The 22,039-nt window shown below is 40.4% G+C and overlaps 1 protein-coding gene and 1 pseudogene across 1 annotated transcript; both read left to right on the forward strand.

The window, feature by feature from the left end:
* The first annotated feature begins 666 nt into the window (after nucleotides 1-666).
* LOC127218391 (uncharacterized) lies at nucleotides 667-8,466 on the forward strand (annotated as a pseudogene).
* Nucleotides 8,467-8,748: 282 nt separating this feature from the next.
* LOC127218392 (uncharacterized) lies at nucleotides 8,749-21,677 on the forward strand. Its single transcript, XM_051179400.1, has 2 exons — nucleotides 8,749-8,917; nucleotides 20,998-21,677. The coding sequence occupies exons 1-2, from the start codon at nucleotides 8,749-8,751 to the stop codon at nucleotides 21,675-21,677; spliced, it is 849 nt and encodes a 282-aa protein (XP_051035357.1).
* Nucleotides 21,678-22,039: the final 362 nt, after the last annotated feature.

Consider the following 22,039-nt stretch of genomic DNA (forward strand, 5'->3'; position numbering starts at 1 on the left):
AGGGAGCATTGTCTGTGTGTATACACCAAAAGAGGGCATTGGATCTCATAGGACAACAGTTGTAGACAATTATGAGCAGCCATATTTATGTGGGAATTGAATTAAGGATCTCTGAAAGAGAAGCCAGTGTTCTTAACTGTAAGGCCATTTCTGAAGTCTTATCACATCAAACTTAAAATATGAAGGGTGAACAAAATGAATACAGTGTTGTTACTTGGGCTAAGTCTTCATTATTTGTTGAAAGAAGTTATTAATAGTGAAATTGGAAGCTAAGTCCACCAGATTTATGAACAGAAAATGTCAAATTTCTTACTCAGTTTAGATTAATTAATTATTTAAAAATAGGAATGTGTAAAAGAAGAAAAATATTCTTAGTCAACAAATACATTTCACCTTTTGACAAATACAGTGAAATTGGTAAACAAAACCTCTATAGAGAGATCTTTTGGTTTATTCATAGAGTTCAGGGCTTCTTCTATTCTTGTCTGTAGTATGGTGAACCATAATATATATGCATAGACTACATACACACAAATCTGTGATAGTAAGGACAAGGTATGAGAGTGAATGCTCTGTAAAAGAGGACTCATTTTGATTTTCCATTTCCCTTGTGTTCCTGATTTGACAATAGCTTTATTCAATTTCACCTTCAGATTTACCACCAAAATGAAGTACATCTACAAGCTGACCAAACTCCTTAGCAGCATATTTGCACTGGTGTTTGAAATAGTCATTGCAAACAGCCAATGCTGGTGCCTGTGGGAATTGGACAACAAGGTCTTTGTGTTGTTTGGCCTGTGGGAAGCTTGTTACCTTCAAGAGTATAAAGTCTCAGGCACTGTAGTTAAGATGCTGGGGCATACTCCTATCAATTCCACCTGGACCATTTCACCTGAATTTCAGTATGCACAAACTCTGATATTGTGGGCAATTTTGATGAAGCTCATAGTCCTGATTTTTGGTGCAATCGCTATTAAGATCAGCTGCATGAGAGACCCATTTGTGGAACTGCAGATATATTGCTACAAGGTCTCTGTCTTCAATCTGTGTGTAAGCAGCCACTTCACATTTGTTTCTGTGAGCTGGAACCACTTTGCAGATCATTATGGCCAAACAACTCTCAAATTTCCACCTGAATTTCCAGTCAAAAAAAGAAGCCTTGATAGAAAAGCACTATACTGTTGTGTTCCCAGTTGGTGTTCTGACAGCCATTATGTCACCCTTCTGTGTGATCTTCTTTTTTTTAATAACCAAGTCCATTTAAATGAAAACAAACATTTATAGACAATGATATTTGGGAATGTGGACATCGTTCTTTCTAAACTACTTCCTGCTGGTAAGGGGTGCTGTCATGGGGAATTCTAAGAAGATGCAGAAATCCTGACTGTAGTCTGCAAGGCTGCTTTGTCCAGCTGTTTTGAATATAGTATCACTTGGTGCTCTGTTTCAGGTGGTCTGGCTTGATCAAACCACATTAGTCTGGGAGGAATCCACAGCTTTTCATTTTCTGTGGAAACAAAAATAGAAATCCTTTTCCCCAGTAACTGGTCCTTGAACTTAAATTTTGGAGTCAGAGCATTTTTTTTTAATTTGTTATTTTACATGTCGATCCCGGTTCCCTCTACCTCCCTCCCTCTCTCCCTTCCTCCCTTTTACCCTCTATGTCCTCCCACATGCACCCTAACCACACTCCCCTCCCATCCCCCCACCCCAATTCCATATGTAGGGGAATGCCATCCAGTTGGGGTCATGTTGATCTGACAGGTCATGAGAAGTAGGGACTAGGGCTTCTCTCCTGTCTCTAGATTAATGCAGTTATCCCTCCATGGGGCATGTGTTATCAAGGTCCTTTTTTGCACCAGGGATACATCCTGGCTCCACTGTCTGAGGTCCCTTAGACTGCTCAGTCCTTCTGGCTGAGACCCTTATTCAGGGGGGCCTGAGTCAGTTCCATGCTGGCTTCCCAGCTATCAGTGTGGCAGCCCGTTAACTCCTTCTTGCTCAGGTAAGCTGTATCTATGTGTTTCTGAAGACTGGTCTTGTCCTTTCCATCTGCATCTGAGTTCTCCTTCGACTCAGTGTTTATGTGTGGGTGTTTGCTCTTGTTTCCAACAGGCATTAGATGAGGTCTCCATGGATAAGTTAGTTGTTGATCTCAACATCTGAGAAGGGCATTTATGGTAGCCTTTCCACGGAAGCTCAAATTGTTAGTTGGAGGCAGTCTGTAGTCTCTAGACCTTTCTTTGTGTTCAATTGTATCTTCAAACCAATATTGGCTCCCTATTTATTCTCTCTCTGTCTCTGTCTCTCTGTCTCTCTGTCTCTCTGTCTCTCTGTCTCTCTGTCTCTCTGTCTCTCTCTCTCTCTCTCTCTCTCTCTCTCTCTCTCTCCTGTCTTCTATTCCTAACTGGGCTCAATCTTCCTGGTCGCATGTGTTTTCCTCTCCTCCCTGTTGCATTGTTCTACTTCTCTCTCCATTCACTGCCCCCCCCACTTCCCCTGTGCGTTGGGAGCCTTGTCCCTTCCTGGTTCTGTAAGGGACTTTTTATGAATCTCTTAGAATACACCTTGTATCCTAGTTCCTCTGGTGGTGTGAATTATAGGCTGGTGATCCTTTGCTCTAGGTCTAAAATCCATATATGAGTGAGAATATACTATGTTCCTCTTTTTGTGACTGGGTTATCTCATACTAATTCTAGCCATTCTGGAAGAGTAAGATGGTATCTCAAAGTTGTTTTGATTTGCATTCTCCTGATAGCTAAGGATGTGGAGCACTTTCTTAATTGTCTTTCAGCCTTTTTGATTTCCTCTATTGAGAATTTTTTCTTCAGTTCTGTACCCAAGTTTTAATAGGGTTATTTGGTGTTTTGTTGACTAATTTCTTGAGTTCTTTGTGTATTTTGCAGGTCACCCCTTTGTCGGTTATAGGATTGGTGAACATCTTTTCCCAGTCTGTGGGCTGCTGTTTGGACTTGTACACTGTGTCCTTTGCCTTACAGAAGCTTCTAAGTTTGAAGAGATCCCATTTATTAATTGTTGCTCTCAGTGTCTATGCCTCTGGATTTATGTTAAGGAAACAGTGTCCTATACCAATTTGTTCAAGGGTACATCCTTCTTTCTCTTCTAAGAGGTTCAATGTGGCTGTATTGATGTTGAGGTCTTTGATCCATTTGGACTTGAGTTTTGTGTATGGCGAAAGACATGGGTCTATCTGCAGTCTTCTACACACCCTCATCCAATTGAGCCAGCACCATTTATTGAAAATGCTGTCTTCACCCCATTGTATAATTTTACCTGTTTTGTCAAAAATCATGTGTGTGGGTTAATATCAGGATTTTCAATTAGATTCCATTGGTCTACCTGTCTATTTTTATGCCAATACCAGGCTGTTTTCATAACTATAGCTCTGTAGTAGAGCTTAAAGTCAGGAATGGTGATGCCTCCTGAAGTTCTTTTATTGTATAGGGTTGTTTTGGCTATCCTGGGTCTTTTGTTTTTCCATATAAAGTTGATTATTATCCTATCAAGGTCGGTGAAGAATTGGGGTGGGATTTTAATGGGGATTTCATTGAATCTGTAGATTGCGTTTTTGCAAGATTGCCATTTTTGCTATGTTTATCCTACCTATCCAAGAGCATGTGAGTTCTTTCCATTTTCTGTTATCTTCTTTAATTTCTTTCTTTAGAGCCACAAAGTTCTTATTATATAGGTCTTTTACTTGTTTGGTAAGCGTTATACCAAAATACTTTATATTGCTTGTGGCTATTGTAAAGTGTGATGTTTCTTTGATTTCATTCTCTGCCTCTTTGTCGTCTGAAAAAAGTAGGGTTACTGATTTTTTTTTTTTTTTGAGTTTATCTTGTATCCTGCTAGTTTGCTGAAGGTGTTTATCAGCTGTAGGAGTTCCCTGGTAGAGTTTATTGGGTCGCTTATGTAAACTATCATATCATCTGCAAATAGAGACAGTTTGACTTCTTCCTTTCCAATTTCTTCTATTTTATCTTCTGTGCCTGAGATTCTCTCTTCCATCTCTTGAATTCTGTTGGTTATGCTTGTGCGTGTATTTCCCAATTTTTTGCCTAGTTTTTCTATTTCCAGCAGTCCTTCAGTTTGTGTTGCCTTTATTTTCTCTGTTTTAGTTTTCAAGTCCTGAACCATTTCCTTCACCTGCTTAACTGTTTTTTCTTGGTTTTCTGTACTTTCTTTACTTTCCTTAAGGAGTTTGTTCATTTATTCCACTTTTTTGTTTTTTTTTTCTTCAATTTCTTTAAGGGATTTTCTCAAATCTTCTTTGAGGGCCTCTATCATATTTATGAAGTTAATTTTTAAGTCTTTCCCTTCTGCTTCCTCTGTTTTGTTATTGTATTCCATTCTAGTTGGTGTAGATTCCCTAGATTCTGGTGGTGTCATGCTTGCCTTTCTGTTGTTAGGTGTTTTCTTGTATTGCCGTCTTCCCATAACATCTTCCAGTAGGTGTTACTGGGGTCTCCCCCTCTCTCTATGGTTCCTCCCCAGTGGGCTTATGTGGGTCAGAGATTCAATATCTGTAGCTCTGGTTGGTCGAAGCTTTATAGGAGGTGTCTCCGCAGACAGGTACCCAGGTTTCTGGTCACGGCTGAGGATCCAGTAGAAGATGCCTCTAGCCAATGGCTCTAGCCAATGGCTGGTGGAAGAGGACAAAGGCTGAGATATAACTTGGGAAGTTTTTGCAGGATAGTTGGATCTCACTGGAAACTGGAATTCTCCAGCTGAGGCCTCTTTCTTTAGCAGAGGTCCTGCTTTGGGGATCAGGGATCTTGCCGGTGGGAACTCAGAGTGGACCCGTGGCTGGGAGGGGCCCAGAGCACTGGAGTTGGGGTGAGAGACCAAGCAGGTGTAAATTACGGGTGGTTCCGCGTGGATAGGCAGGTCTCCTTTGTTCAGAGTTGATCCGAGAAGTCTCCTAAGTAGGGTGGAATGTTGGCTCCACCCTCTGTCCAAGTGCTCAACCAGAGCAGCAGGACAGTGGGCAGGGTAGGGCACAGGGTGGTAGAGGCAGGCTTGCAGTGGGGGGATGGGTGGGTGTGTATCAGAGCTCCAAGGGTGCTCTCAATGGGGACAGGACACAGGAGCAGTGGGATCAGGGGTCAAACCAGGGAGTTCGGTTGTAGGCGAGAGGCAGCCCCAATTGGGCCCAGACTCACCTCTAGCCAATGGCTGGCAGAAGAGGACAAAGGCTGAGCTGAAACTTGGGAAGTTTTTGCAGGATAGTCGGATCTCCCTGGAAACTGGAACTCTCAGCTGAGGTCTCTTTCTTTAGCAGAGGCCCTCCTTTGGGGGTCCTGGTGTGATCTCCTTTCTCTCTGAGATAAGCTCACTGAAACTACAGAGTGTGGTGAAGACCAAGCATGCTTGCATAGTGCTTAATCAAGAGGCCTGAAGTGGGGACTCCTTCATTTGCAGCCTCTATCAGAAGGTTTTTGAAGAAATTTCCTGTTCACATGCAAAACTCCTGTAGTAATCAACTCATTCTAAGTAAAGCATCAACTTGATCCACTGAGTCTGTCTAAATTACTTCCTCCTCAGTATTTCTCAAGTGCACCTTTCTCTGAATGTTTTCACATGTTGAGCTCTGAAGGCCATTATTATGTATTCAGATATTTCCAATAAGCAGTAGCAGGCCAATAATGAGGAAATGCATGTTTATGGGTCTCCTTTTACCTTCAACACAGGTCCATGAAGGCAACGGGAGCAGAAGCAGCAAGCATGTTTCAGACAGCTATGAGCATTGCAGAAAGTACTTCCAGATCTCAGCTTCAGAGAAACTGCTCCGTTGTTTTTCAGTAATTTTAACATATAAATTTGAAACAAGGTTGCTGTGTATTTGAATCAAGTTCCTGCATTCTTCCATCCTCCTCTGTTCCCCACACAAACCCAATGCTACCCCCTTTTCTTCTCCTCAGAAAGGACGAGGTCTTTCATGGTTGAGCTTCGTAGTCTGGCACATCTTTTGGAGCAGAGTTTAGGACCTCCCATATGATTCTAGGCCGAGGTAGCATCCCTCTATGTGGAATGGGCTGCCAAACTCCATTTGTATTCTAAGAATAAATACAGTTCCACTACCAGAGGACCCATAGACTGCCACATACTCCCAACTAACAACCAAGTTCATGGAATCTGCTTTGTTCCTATGCTGTTTTCCCAGCTATCACAGTGGGGTTTTGAGCTCCCCTCTTGTTCAAGTCAGCTGTCTCTGTGGGTCTCTCCATCCTTGTCTTGACTCCTTTGCTCATTAGTATTCTCTGTCTACAACTGGATTACAGGAGTGTTTAGCTGTGGGTGTAGAGACAGCTCATTTAGTAAAGCAATGCCACTAGATTATATACCTTTAGTCAGTGGGGAGAGGAGGACAAAAAAAAGAAGAGAATACACTTATTTTTCATATGTGTTATAATAGTGGATAAATAATCATTCATGATGCATCAATTCAAATACCAGTGCACATAGGAAGAATGGAAAAGTTAAGCATAGTCATAATGAGTTTCCAGGTGCTCTTTGTTAAGTTATGCTCTAAATAAGGTCAGGTATGTGAGCCTAGAGATAGATTTCAAATAAGGTTAGGCAGAGAAAGAAAGTCCTGCTAAGAATAGCATTTTCCCTTTTGTGCTGAACTTAGTCAGAGCATCGTGAACTACAGCCTTAAATGCACTGTACTGCATACATGTTGCAAAAATAAACTCGACAAATACCAAGTGAAAGAAGATTTGTAAGAAGGGTGATACCTAAACAAAGAAAAGTAACCTCTATTGTTTCTGGAGACCCTTATATACTTTGGTTTAAAGAGGGAAAATTTCATACCCTGATTACAGTTTCCCCTCACTGCTCTCTTCTGTGTATCTCCCCTACCCCTCAATTTCCCTATATCCCACCCTCTACTCCTTAGTCTCCATTCAGAAAGGGAAAGTCTTCAATTGTCATCAACAAAGTATGGCACACCAAGTTGAGGCAGGACCAAGCTTCTTCCACTGCACCAAGACTGGGTCTAGGCAACTTAGTATGGGAAATAGATTCCCAATATCCAGACCTGAACTTCTTTGTGTGGACAGTATGTAATGTTTCATGGACTAGAAAGGCTATCTTGTACACTGGGCTATGTGAATATCACAAATAGCTACACAGTTCCAGTGTTCTCTGATGGAATGAGAGGTATGGAGATCTCACTCATATTTCTTAAAATTAGTTTTATTTTCTTTTACTCTTATTGATTTCTCATAATGCCCTCTGATTCCATTAATCTCCCTATCACCTCTAAATTGCAAACTCCTCCTCATAAGAAAACCAAATTTAAAAGAAGAAACAATAACCAAACAAAACAAAGAAACAAAACACAATAACAACAAAAACAGGCAAACATTAAAAAAGGAAAAAAAAAAAAAAAAGAAAGAAGAATTCTTGTGGAATCTGTAGCGTGGCCCATTGAGACACAGTTTACCCTTTATTCATCTTCACTTCCAAGTGTTCATTGCCACAACCAGAAGATCTTCCTTGAGGCCTCAGGTGTCTATAACAACACTCATAATGGTCTCTCAGGGGAATCTTCTTGAATATGCTTTTGTTGTCCTGTGCAATGAAGCTACTGCTGTTTCGGGTCTGTAGAACAGTCCCCTTCACATGCTCCAACATTTCATGGATTTGGTGGATACTGGGGTGAGCTAACTCATATCCCTGATTCTGGTTCTAATGGTAGTTGTGTTGCTCAGCTCATGAGCTTTCCCTCCTCGTCACTACCTGGGTGAGCTCTCCAGCACTGCTTATGCTATCTCACCCAATGCAGCCTGCAGCAAGGATCAGGGCAAGTTCTCCTGCTCTCGGGCCCTCAGATCCAGCTCCACCTCACTCCTACCACCAGGGTCAGCTCTACTGTTTTTCCAAGGAAAAGTGCAAGGCTCTCTCTCCTAAGAAGGGAGGTAGAGCTCTCCTGCTCTTAATCCCTCAAGGCTGACTCACCACAAACCCTGATAACAGGGTCAGCTCTAGTGTACTTCCCAGGTGAGTTGCATGGCCCACTCTCCTGTGTGCTGTTGCTGTCATAGGGCCCACTGTCCTGTGTGCTGTATCTGTTATAGTGCCCCATCTCCCATCTGCTCTAGCTGGTCTAGTGCCCACTCTCCTGAGTGCTGTAGCTGGTGTAGGGAAGTGCTAGCCAGTTCACTCACTCTCATGACTCTGGGGCCATCTCTTTCACTGTCACAGGTAGCAGAGGACAGATGGGGGACATCTTTTCTTCACAAGTGTCAGCTCTTTTGCTTTCAAACCCTCAGGGCTGGCTCACCTGGGAACCAAAAACAGGATGAGCTCTACTGTGTTGCCAGACTAGAAGCAGAGGCTACTTTATCATTCACTGAAGCCAGTGAGGGTCAGGACTACCTCTCCCATCTTGTCACCTCAGGCCCAGCTCTCTCACCTGCCACAGGGAGTAATAGATGAGGGTGTGATGGAATTTTCCCTTATCCATGCCACCCCATGGCTGACTTGGGAGGGGGAGTATATATGTTTGCTCTCCTTCTCACATGTAGTCTAAGTTCACCTGTCTCCCTGACCACAGTGCCAGCTCTAGTTGCTTCCAAGGTGAGATGTGTGAGTATTGTGAGGATTTCCATCATCTTTCCTTGGTGTGGTGGCAAGATCTCCCCTGAAGGGTAGGGTCAACTTGCCTGCTGCAATATCCAGGGATGGGCAGGAGAAACCATCTCTGTATTTGTGACGAACATGGCTGGCTCAGCACAGCATGGTTCCAATGACCCTCATTCTTACACAGGCAATGGATGTCACTACAAACCCAAGTTGGATCAGGACTATGGTCCAGACATGGTAGTCAGAAGTACCTTTGGCCTGAAAAATATATCAGCATGCCCCTATTTGCAGCATGTTCTCCCAGGTATCAACATGGTCACAGGTGGCTAGCTAGAACCCTGCCAACTTTAGGGCCCTTGGTGACATCTGAAAATATGGACATCTCCCCCTACCCCTGGACTCTACATACAAATCCATCGACCCAGATATGGCTCTGATTAGCAGCTTGTATCTGGCTGTTTCTGTGGCTCTAGGTGACAGTGCCTGCCTTCTAAATCAGCATACTCTTGGGTGTAACATAGTCCTAGTATACAGACATTGTCTGAAGTTGATGACCAACCTGGTCATCGTCATAATACTCTGTGAATGCAACATCCCCAAACAGCAACTGAGACCCTGGAACTGTAGGGTCCAAGACCAAATATCAACCTAAGAAGCAGCACTGGCGTGGATGACACCATGGCTTTGGGTTACAGCAGAGGACACTAAGATAAGAAGGTCCCCAGTGGCCCCATGGCTCTTGAACTCACTCATGATCACATGTTACAGCTCAGACTCCAGGCATCTATATGGCCCTTGGTGGCATCATTTGCCAAGGGCATCAATCTACCCCTCACTATTATCGAACCACAGACACATACAAAGCCCATGGTCAAGGTCCTGGTCCAGAAAATACCATGGTCCCAGGTGACAGCCCTGGCTTACTCAAATTGGCCTGGCACCACCAGAGTCACAGCCCTTGGTCACTAACATGGTTACTTGTTGTGGCACATACCCCAGGCATGAACAAAAGCCCTTGTGGTAACATGGGACTTGGACAGCAGCACAGACGCTGATGCAGAACCATGGATGCAGACATGCTCCTAGACAGCAGCCAGAGCTAAGTTGTCACCATGTCCCCAGGATGCTGTGTAGGCTACCCAAATTGGTGTGTCAGCATGGGCCTTGGATGCCAACATGGATCCAGGTGTAACCTCAGACCATAGGCCTCTGTACAGCACACAGTGATGACAGGAGCCACAGTCATCAACAGAGGTCTCAATGGCAGCACTAGGTCCTAGATCAAGATTGAACACTTGGCCAACTACCAGGCACAAACACCTGCCTTGACTAAGGTGGCTTTTTGACCATTCACATCATCCTATTCCTTTCCACCCTCACCTATCTAGATGTACCTCTCTCCAGCCCAAAAACCAGTCTATTTCTGCCTCTCTTCCCAACTCCCTACCCTGTACCTTCACGCCACAATGGTTCCCAATAAGGAAGAGCCATGGTGCTGGGTAGAGTCACAGATGGTGGTTAGTTGAGTACTAACCTCTGCAGGCAGAAGGGATGGATTTGAGCTTTTCCTTTCCTTTCTTCTGTGCCTATGCCTATAGACCTACAGGAATACTTGGTAAAATTGTAACTCTGGGACTGAATCGGGTCCTAGTTGATTGTGGCCCCTGCAGATCAAAAAAGTCTCAGGAGTGACAATCTGTGCCCACAGCCCATTCAGCTCTGACTCATTTTTCTTCTTTTACATTCAGTATCACTGGGTTTCACTTCCCTTTATATTAGATAGCAAACATACATACCACTGAGCAATCACATTAACCCCAATCATACTACCTTTGAGACAAGGCTATCATCTCATAATTCTTGGTGTCCATAGTATTAAAGGCCATTTCAATGAAAAAATAAATTTATGCGATTTATAAAATTATCCATACTCTTTAGCAGTCACAAAGTTTTACAGACATACAAGTCTCTTTTGGAACTCAGGCCAGTTTTTCAATGGTGAGAACATGAATAATAATAAATCTACTCACATACTGCTAAAATAAAATGAAAAAGAGTAATTATTATCATAATAGAAAGGATGATGTGGACATATCAAGGCAAGAGCAGACTAAAGAAAACTCTTATGAGGATAATCCCCAAATCCAGCAGCTCCATATCTCCCTATCACATAATGACATGAGGAAGTCATTTTGCTTTCAAAGGGCCTAATGTTATTAATCTCTTTTGACTGTAGCATACTGTCTGTTTCTTGAGCTGTCTTTACTACACCCATACAGCTTTGCATGAGAGGTATTTCATGGTTCTTTCATTCTCTCCACCCATGGTACCAATTGCAGCATGGGCTTCTCCTTTACATCTTCATGCAGGATAATTTCTGGATCCATTTGCAGAAACTTGAACTCTGACACACATTTCCTAGCTCCATAATATTTGATTTTTATCATCCACAAATTAAACACAATGTAGATCTTGGTATTTGGACCAATTTCTTTCTTCAGGCCGCTGTGGAATCTGGCTGTAATTAATTCCTGCCAACTTGACAAATCTAGAGTTACCTGAGAAGAGGGAAATCTGATTTGAGAAATGCCTTAAAGAAATTGGCCTGTAGGAAACCATATAGAACAGTCTCTTGATTAATAAATGATCAGAGAGGGCCATTGGCTCAGTGGTGTGTGCCACACTCGAAAATGTGGTTGTAGGTTATAAAAGAATTGAGGTATCTATACTGAGCAAGCCAGTAACAAGTGTTCCTCCAATGTCTCAGCATTTGGTCCTGCCTCAAGATTCTCCATTGACTCCTGTTCTAAGTTCCTTGAGTGCCTGACAGTAAAACTCATATTCTTACATTTTCTAGTGGGAACAAACTTGATTAAAATAAATTATAATAGTTCCCAACTCCTCGTTAAATGGCTTAGCCTGAAATGTATCACTCATGCAAGATATTGTCCAGGTGATGTACCCAGAACCTCTTCTGCTGGAGTGACCTCTGCTTGTGTCAGGCCTAATTTTGGTCACTACGTTCCCCTTTACTTTTCTTGGTTATTTTCCCTAGAATCAAGCTGGCCTATCATGGTAAATAAGGATCAGGATAAACAAATAGGCCGAATAGATGTCTATTCAGGGAGAAATAACTTACAACCTAGACCGATGAACACCAGGAAATTCAACCCGATCATTTCCTGTCCGAGTCAGGCCAGAAAGAGAGCGCCTTTCCTGGCCCCCTCTGACCTCCTTCGACAGGTCACTCCGCCCATGGCTCCACCCCCCATTGGGCGTGGTCAGTGTCACAACTATCTCACTACAATTCCCCTTGTAGTCTAAAGAAAGATTTAGGCTTAATACAAAACTATATACAAAACAGTGAATAACAAGTGTGCTCTAAGAAAAGGAAAATCGAGAACAAAATGACCTACATATCTAGTCCTAGGGTGAGGGCATAATGGAGTTTACAATAGAGTTGTCCTAAGCTGGAAAACGTAAGTCTAGTACCTAATATATCTAACTAAAAAGAGAGAATAATAGTTGTGATAGTTTAATCTTCAACCTCACCAAGACCTGAGAAGGAAATTAACAATACTAGAGTAGACAGGAAATGCGGATGGACAACTTCCAAAAGGTGCAGCAAGGACAGAAACAGCAAGCCACCTGAACAGTCACCCTAGGTCTCATAGCAACGTTGGTACACCCAGATTTGGCTAAGGCCAAGAGAACTTGACAGACCACAACAACAGCAGGGAGGTAGGATGGCTGTCTTACCCTGACTTGGCAAGGTCAAGCAGTCTTCTATATTTGTCTCCTGCAAGCACATAGGACTGCGTGTCCAAATCAGTGGTCAAGGTGGGGGCAATTCTATGCCCAAAAGGCCATTAGCTGAGGCGAGATTGAACTCCAGCAGGAGCAACAACAGTGTCCAACATATTTTCGGGAAAGTGCACGGTGCTGTCAGGAGCAACAGTGTCTCATGTCAATGGAGTACTAATATTAAAACATTTAAATGCCATGTTCTGCATGTCTATGAAGTGATTGAAGATTAAGCATCTATATCTGACTAATCTCATAAGTACAGGAAATGTGAGTGAAGATAATCTGTAATACTCGGGAACTTAGCTAAAAAAGACTGATTAAAACTTTCCTGAGTAAAGCAGGAACAAATACTTAAACAATATAACTATTTACATATACATACATGTAAATCCCTAAAATAGAGGTAGAGTATAAGTGTCAAGACAAGAGGTAGAACTATAAAAGGCAGCAAGATAAATATCCCAAATTGTATCAATATACAAAATGTCTTGAATACAAGAAAAGTATACATACATAGAATATGGTAAAAAAAATAATGTCCATAAAACATTGTAAGTGGAAAGATATATAACAAAATATAAACTTAATTTTACATAGCTTACCACATAAGAATACACAACAATGTAAGGTGTAAAATACTATCTCATTCTTACTCAAATTCTCAAGAAAATAGGCTAATCTACCTATATCCCATCTAAACCATACCTTTCCCAACCATTCCCTATTCCTGTCTAAAAGATAAATCTGAGTGTAAGCATCACCCAATCCCAAATAACAAAAACCAACCCAAAGACGATAACTATTATCCCAAAATTCCAAGGTTAGGGAAAGGGGGCATCGTTATTTTAAGACTACTTCCTGCTGAAATGGGATGATGATTGCTCCAATGGATCCTGTAGGAAGAAAATTTTTAGCAACAAAATTTCTCAACAGAACTGGCTGTGACATATGTAGCTAGTCACTGTGTGGCAGAAAATTCTTGACTGTAGTTATATATGAAACTCTGGCCAAGGCATAATAAAAAGGTGCACCATTACAGCTAGCTATTCATGAGTTGTCTCAAGCAAAACAGTCTCAAACCTGTTTTAGGGTGATGTTTGTAGTTCAGATGCATCAGGTTGAGTCAAGTGGAAACCATGATGTGGGGCCCCATCTTCCTTCCAGAGAGTTCTAAGACTGCTGTTAGGAATTGTTATTATTCCTTGTGGAAAAGTTACACATCAATATTAAATTAAATTTTTAAGTTTTAAGGTATGCATTAGGGAAAGACAACAATAATCATTAAAAGTATGTGTGAAAATTAGGATTTCAGAGAGAAAATTGCATATAAGATATGAGTCCCCAGATTTTGTTTCTTCTTCCTTACACCAATTGGCTTCTTGATTTAAGGCAGAAACCATGAATTTAATCTTAACAACATGCTTGAATTTAGAGAAGGAAAGCCAAATCCAACTCCAAAGCCAGCATTGGTTTACAAAAATTGGGACTTCAGGAATACTAGATAGTAGAGAGAAATAGATTTCTATATAGAAATAGTTTACTACAATTAAATATTTTTTTTACCATATATCAGATTCTGCTTCCTTAAGTGATTGTTTCTGAAGAGCTGTCTTCTCTTCTGTAGACACCTACATGTTCAGTGTCTTTTGGCTGATTGATGATAGGTTTTCTCTGTTTTCCTGTAAGAACAAGAACAGAACACTCTAATAGGTGTGTGATAACAGAATCAGCCTTTTCAGAGCTCAGAGCAGTAGCCCATTGAAACCCTGAAAATGTATCTATAGTGTGATGTACATATTTTAATTTTCCAAATTCTGCAAAATGAAACACATCCATTTGCCCTATTTCATTCCTATTTAGACCTTTAGGGTTACTGCCTGGTGTAAAGGAGTTTGGTTATAGAATGAGCAAGTAGGACATTTCCTTACTATTTCCTTGGCTTGTTCCCAAGTGATAGAAAAATCCTTTTTTAAACCTTTGCTGTTCACGTGGTGTTTCTTATGAAACTCTGAGGCTTCTAGCACAGCTCCTATCAATAAACGATCAATTTCATCATTGCCTTGTGCTAGAGGACCTGGCAGACCCTATGGGATCTGATGTGTGTTATATATATAGGATGAGTCCTCTTTCTGATAGTATCTTGTAACTGTATAAACAGTGAAGTTAATTCTGTATTGTCAGGAATAAATTCTGCAGTCTCAATGTGTAAAACGACTCTCTCTGCGTATTGAGAGTCAGTAACTATATTGAGGGGTTCTTTAAAATCCATAAGTACCATGAGAATGGCATACAATTCTGCCTTTTGTACAGAATTGTAAGGGCTTTGAACCACTTTGCTAATTTTTCCTGATTTATATCCTGCCTTACCTGATTTGTTTGCATCAGTGTAGAATGTATGAACTCCAGAAATAGGTGTTTTTCTTACAATGCGTGGAAGAATCCAAATCGTTTTCATTATGAATTTGATTCTCTCAGTTTTGGGATAGTTGTTGCTAATTGTTCCCAAAACGTTACTGCAAGCTCTCTGCCAATATTCGTTATCTTTCCATAAGGAAGAAATTTCCTCATTAGTTAAAGGTACTATAATTTCTGCTGGGTCCCTTCCTATTAGCTGACGAAGTCTTAATTTACCTTTTATAATCAAGTCAGAGATCTTTTCTATATATGTTTTTAGTTTTTTATTCTGTTTATGTGGTAGGAATATCCATTCTAATATGATATCTTCTCTCTGCATCAAAATCCCTGAAGGATATTCTCTAGATGGTAATATAACCAGAATACAGTCTAGGTTTGGATCCACACGGTCCACATGTGCTTCTAGTATCCTCTTTTCTACCCAGTCTAATTCCTTCTAGGCTTCAGCTGATGGCATTCGTGGACTATTCAAGTCCTTATCTCCTTTTAGGGCCATTTTCAAGTTTTTCAAATCATGCCCTTCTACTCCAATTATGGTTTGTAGTTGAGAAATCTCTCCTAGTAATTTTTGAAGATCATTAAGAGTCTGGTAGCGATCTCTTCTGATCTGTACTTTTTGTGGTCTAATTTTCTGTAGACCTATTTTATATCCTAAGTAGTTGATAGACTCTCCTTTTTTGTATTTTTTCAGGTGCAATTTGTAATCCCCAGCGAGGTAAAACTTCCTTTACTTTCTCAAACATTTTTTCTAGTATTTCTCCTTTAGAGTCAGCTAACAATATATCATCCATGTAATGATAGATTATGGAATGTGCAAACTGTTTACGAATTATTTCTAACGGTTTTTGTATGAAATATTGGCACAGGGTGGGGCTATTTAGCATTCCCTGTGGCAAAACCTTCCACTGATATCTCTTCACCAGTTGAGAAATATGATAATTATGTACCGTGAAGGCAAATTTCTCTTTGTCTTTTTCTTGTAAAGGTATAGTGAAGGCAAGGGCATTCCAGGCTGTAGAGAGCCCATTGGGTGGATAACTTTATTGATAGCTCTCAGGTCTGTAAGCATTCTCCATTTATCAGATTTCTTTTTGATCACAAATACAAGAGAATTCCAAGGGCTGGTTGATTCCTCAATATGTCCAGCATTTAGCTGTTCCTGGACCAGGCTTTCTAAAGCTTCTAACTTTTCAGAGGCCATTGTCCTACCCAGACAGGTTCCTCTGTTAGCCATTTTAAAGGTAGGGCTTTTGGTTCCTCTGTTTGTTCAGCATTTTTATTTTGTTTTTGTACTGCCTGGATATTTGGTCTCTGTCTTGTATAGTACTTAACAGTATTCTTTCCACAATCATGAGGTCGTCTATGGTTGCTATCTAATACTGGAGGAATGTTAATCTGTGTATTCCATTGCTGTAATAGATCACGACCCCATAAATTTATCACTACATCAGCCACATATGGTCTCAACCTCCCTCTCTGTCCTTCTGGTCCTATACATTCAATCCATCTCGTGCTTTGTTTTACCTGAGACAGGGTTCCAATCCCTAAGAATTGAACATTTACCTCATGCAGGGGCCATCTTTGAGGCCAAGATTTATTAGATATGATAGTTACATCAGCCCCAGTGTCCAGGATACCCTCAAACAGTCTATTTTTCATCTTAACTATGAATCTAGGCCTATGACTAGTTATAGTGGTTTGCCAAAATATACATTTTTTTATTTCCTTCTGTCATGTTTGATTCAACTTCCATCACTAGTTTGTCATCCAGAGCAGTATGAGTTTTTATAATAGGCACAGAATTTTCTAATTGTCCTGTGGGAGATTGTCTTCCACTGTGACTGGGAATGTGCAAACCACCTGTGATGTGGGGGCCTTCAAGAGGCCCCCCAAGGAGTTTCCTGATGGTAAAGGGTTTCTTTGCTTGTCTCTAGTGGATCTACACTCATTTGTCCAGTGTCTGCCTTTGCCACACCTTCTACATAACCCAGGAGGCTGAGGCCTTCTGTTTGATTCATTCCTAGGAGTGTTATTTCTAGGGAAGCTTTGCCTACAATTTCTTTTTAGATGTCCTATCTTACCACAGTTATAACATCTGACATGTTGATATCTCTTCAAACCTTTGGGGATGGCTTCTCCTACCCAAGCTTCTAAGTCACCATAGTAAGGAACTCTGTTATCTTATTATCTTCTCTGACCTTTAGATATGGCTTCTCCTACCCATGCTTCAGTCTTATTGTCATTATACTCAATGGTGCCTGTATATAGGACCCATTCATCCAAGGGTGCTGATCGCATTTTTAAAGGCCAAAGCACCTGTTTGCATTGAGGATTCGCATTTGCATAAGCTAAAGATTCTATGAGTATTCGCCTAGCATCTATGTCTGCTATCTCTAATTGTACTGCCCTAGATAATCTTTCTAGAAAGATACTAAAAAGTTCTGTATGTCCTTGCCTTATCTTGGTATAGGGTTCTATCCTCTCTCCTAATTCATGAACCTTATCCCAAGCATTCAAAGCTGCTGTACTGCGTAGAGACAAGATATGTTCATCATAGGCAGCTTGGGTTTCTGGGTCAGCATAGAGACCCTCACCAATAATTTTATCTTGGTGAGCTTTATAACCTTTCTTTAAGCCCTGAAGTTCAAGAGCTTTTGCTTCCTTTCTCCATAAAGCCCTCCATTCTAATTGAGAGGAGTTTTCAAGGACAGCTGATATTAATTGATCCCAATCCTTAGGGCTTACCTTGTTATTCCATGCCCATGACTCTACTAATTGCTTCACATAAGGTGAGTGCATGCCATAAGAGACTACCGCTTCCTTTATACCTTTTAGATCTTTCATACGTATTGGTTCCCACTGATATGCAACGACACCTTTTGGATGTTTCTTCTTTGCTGGCTTTTCATGAGTAGATACAGGGAAAGCTCCCCTGACCCTAAATGGTGTGGAAAATTTTAAATCTTTTTCATGCTCTGTTACCTGTAGTTCTTCTTCTGATGTATCAGACTGAAGGTCTTCTAAAGTATGAAATCTATTCACCATTGTTTCTTTGGGTGTCTGAACTTCTTGAATCAAATAACTTTCTAGAGACTTCATTGCATCAGTCAGTTTCTTACTTTCTCCAACTACAAATGATTCCATGTTTTTAATCTTATCATCCTTAGATATTATCTGAATGGCATGTAAGCTGCCTTCCAAAAACAATGTTCTATCTGCTAGCTTGCCATTATCCTCAGACATGGAAGAGATTCTGTCATCTAGTCTTTCTAGCTGATGTTCCAGTTTTTTAAACTTATTAGTAGCTTCCTCCCACCAGGAACGAGCTGTTTCTGCTAGTTTGTTAATGCATTGCATTGTTTCTGTTCTGGTTATTGAGGTATCTGACATGAAACAAATTATACCTGTCAGCTTGCCAATGCCATCTTCAATATTCTGAACCTTTCTTTCTATACTTTCTATGCTTTGAATTCTATCATTTTCAATGTTTCGAATCTTTGTCTCTATGCTTTGAATTCTATCATTTTCAATGTTTTGAATCCTTGTCTCTATGCTTTGAATTCTATCATTTTCAATGTTTTGAATCTTTGTCTCTATGCTTTGAATTCTATCATTTTCAACATTTCGAATCCTTGTCTCCATGCTTTGAATTTTATCATTTTCAATATTTCGAATCCTTGTTACTGAGTCTCCTATGGTTTGTACAAGTTCCTTATTGTTTGCTGTAATCTCAAACCATTTCTTTAAGAATATCATGTTAATGATAAAACCCATTGCTATTACAAAATAAAAGTATATATTGGTCCAGTCATAAGTTTCTTCTGCTAAAATCCCTTCTACATATGAAGTAAAATAATTCCTAAAGTTCTGCATAGTAAAATTATCTGCCATAGTTATGGAACAATTTATCTCAGATTTTATATCAGCTTAAATTTCAAAGGATTTTACAATTACCTTAGATGTAATTCTGCTGTCCTGGAACTTTGATGCTTTTAGTTGTAGATCTCAGCTTGTGGTAGTTACGCCTGGAGGTGTATCACCAAATAGCGCCTAGCTGCAGAGGCTTGTCTGATCCCGGTTCTGCCTAGAAGTGTGACACCAAATATTGTCTGGCAACAGACGATCCTTCTGATTCCGGTCCCTGTAAAATAGCTCTTAACAAACTATGACAAGCAGAATTTTGTTAAATGGGGACTTTTGGAGTTACTTGGAACACAAGACGAAATGCATGCAAGCCGAGTGCCCAAGGGCTGGTGCGGTGGAGCGGCAAAGTCCCGTGCGGAAATGGGCAAAAAATGTTAAGCAGTGAGTGCCTTCAGGTCTGCTTTAGCGGCAAAGATCTCCTTTGCTGTAAGGAAGAGGCAAATGTCCCAAAGCTGTGGTGAGTCTACCTGGTTAAACCCTGCCTGTTGGGGAAGGTGGGGGAGGGGGGCGGCTTCTGCCGCCTGGGGGCGAAACCCAGGTAAATCTGCTTCTGACACCAGATATCGTGGTAAATAAGGATCGGGATAAACAAATAGGCCGAATAGATGTTTATTCAGGGAGAAATAACTTACAACCTAGACAGATGAACACCAGGAAATTCAACCCGATCCTCTCCTGTCCCAGTCACGCCAGAAAGAGAGCTCTTTTTACAGTTTAGTGAGGATGCTTAAGAAAATAGATATGGATTTTCTTGGAATGTTACAAAATGGATGACTTTTGTGGTTCTCATCAGGTATGATTTAAAGGCATCTTTTGATGAGAGGACAGTTTGAGTGCAGTTTCTATATTCAGTTTGCCCCAGAGCAAAGAAAGGCTAAACACAAAGAGATTGTGAAATAATTAATCTCAACCTGAAAATTCTCATTAAATGTACTTTTAAATTATGCTACATTTAAAATTTTTGTGTATACAATTGTGTACATGTCCCATAGCATGTAATAGATGTCAGAGGTTATCTTGTAATGTGGTCCTTTTTATCCACCATGTGGGTCTAGGGATATAGCTCTGGTTGTCAGACAGAAAGCAGGGAAGGTGACTTCATCCACTGACCCATTTGTATTTCAACAACTTTCATTTTTCTGTAAACTAAGACTTCATATTTGAAGACCCACTAAATCCACATATAATCCATATTCATTAGCAAATGTTCCAAAAGGGAGCATATTTGTCTATATGATATGATTCAGTATTACTCAGAAAGCATAAATTGTGTTAATGCATAACTAAGTCAATCTTATTAACATATTAATTCAAATAATATGCATTTTCTTTCCACTAACATGCTGCATTATAAGCAAACTGCCTATCAAAAAGGAAAACAAAAATGAAAAATGACATATAACTTTTTTATTTTTTTCAGTTTTTGTTTTAGACACAAGGATTATCTCTGTAACTCTGGCGATTCTGGAACTCAATGTGGACCAGGCTATACTCAAGTTGACATAGATGTGTCTGGATATGAGACCTAAATACTGGGATTAAAGGCTTGTGCTGGCACCATGTATCTCAAAAGACCTTTTAAAATATATTATTGATTGATATTCTATGCAGCTTTGTCTGGATGTACACACCAGAAGAGGGCATTGGATCTCATGGGACAACAGTTATAGACAGTTGTGAGCTGCCATAGGTGTGTTGGGAAATGAACCCAGGACCTCTGAAAGAGCAGCTAGTTTTCTTAACTGTCAAGCCACCTTTGAAACCTTATCACGTCCATCTTAAAATATGAAAGATGAACAACATGAATACAGTATTTTTATTTAGGTTAAATCTTCATTCTTGGTTGAAAGAAGTAATAAATATTGAACTAGAAGCAAAGTCCACCAGATGTTTGAATGGAAAATGTCAGAGGTCTTACTAATTTTTACTTTTTATTAATTACTTAAAAAATAATAATATGCCAATAAAAAACATTCTTGGTTGACAAATACATTTCACATTTTGGGAAATACAGTGAAATTTGTAACCAAAGCCTCTTGAGAGAGAACTTCTGCTTTATTCATGGAGTTCACAGATTTTTCTATTCTTGTCTGTAGTATGGTAAACCCTAATATATAGATAGATTACTAAACACAACTCTGTCATAGCAAGGAGAAGGTATGAGAGATTATTACTCTGTAAAACAACACTTTATTTTTTGATTTTCCATTTTCCCTTGTGTTCCTGATTTGACAATAGCTTTATTCAATCTCATCTTCAGATTTACCATCAAAATGGAGTGCATCTACAAGATGAGCGAACTCCTTAGCAGCATATCAGCACTGGTATTTGAAATAGTCATCGCAAACAGCCAATGCTGGCGCCTGTGGGAATTCGACGATGATGTCTTTGTGTTTTTTGGCCTGTGGGAAGCTTATTACCCTCAAGAGTTTAATGTCTCAGGCACAGTAGTTAAGATGCTGGTGCATACCCCTATCAATTCCACCTGGACCATTTCACCTGAATTTCAGTGGGCACAAACCCTGATAATGTGGGCCATTTTGATGAAGCTCGTAGTCCTGATTTTTGGTGCAATCGCTATTAAGATCAGCTGCATGAGAGACCCATTTGTGGAACTGCAGATATATAGCTACAAGGTCTCTGCCTTCACTCTTTGTGTTAGCAGCCTCTTCACATTAGTTTCAGTGAGCTGGAACCACTTTGCAGATCATTATGGCCAAACAACTCTTGACTTTCCACCTGACTTTTCAGTCAAAAAAGAAGCTTTGATAGAAAAGCACTATACTGGTATGTTCCCAGTTGGGGTTCTGATAGCCATCATGTCACTCTTTGGTGTGGTCTTCTATCTCTCTGAGATAAGCTCACTGAAACTACAGAGTCTGGTGAAGACCAAGGGTGCTTGCATAGTGGTCAATTAAGAGGCCTGAAGTAAGGACACCTTCATTTGCAGAATCTGTCAGAAGGTTCTTGAAGAGCTTTCACACTTACACTAAAAATTCCTGTAGTTATCAACTCATTCTAAATAAAGCATCAACTTGATTCTCTGAGTCTATCTAAATTAGTTCCTCCTCTATCTATCTAAAGAGATCCTTTATCTGAATGGTTTCACAGGTTGAGCTCCCATTTATCTCCCTGTCTCCTCTAAAATGCCCTCTGCACTTGCAAACTCCTCCTCATAAGAAAACCAAATTTACAAGGAAAAACCATAACCAAACAAAACAAAGAAACAAAACACAACAATAACAAAAACAAACAGGCAAACATAGGAAAGGAAATACAA

Source organism: Phodopus roborovskii, unplaced genomic scaffold (assembly GCF_943737965.1).
Source record: "Phodopus roborovskii unplaced genomic scaffold, PHOROB, whole genome shotgun sequence".
In the NCBI taxonomy this organism is placed as follows: Eukaryota; Metazoa; Chordata; class Mammalia; order Rodentia; family Cricetidae; genus Phodopus; species Phodopus roborovskii.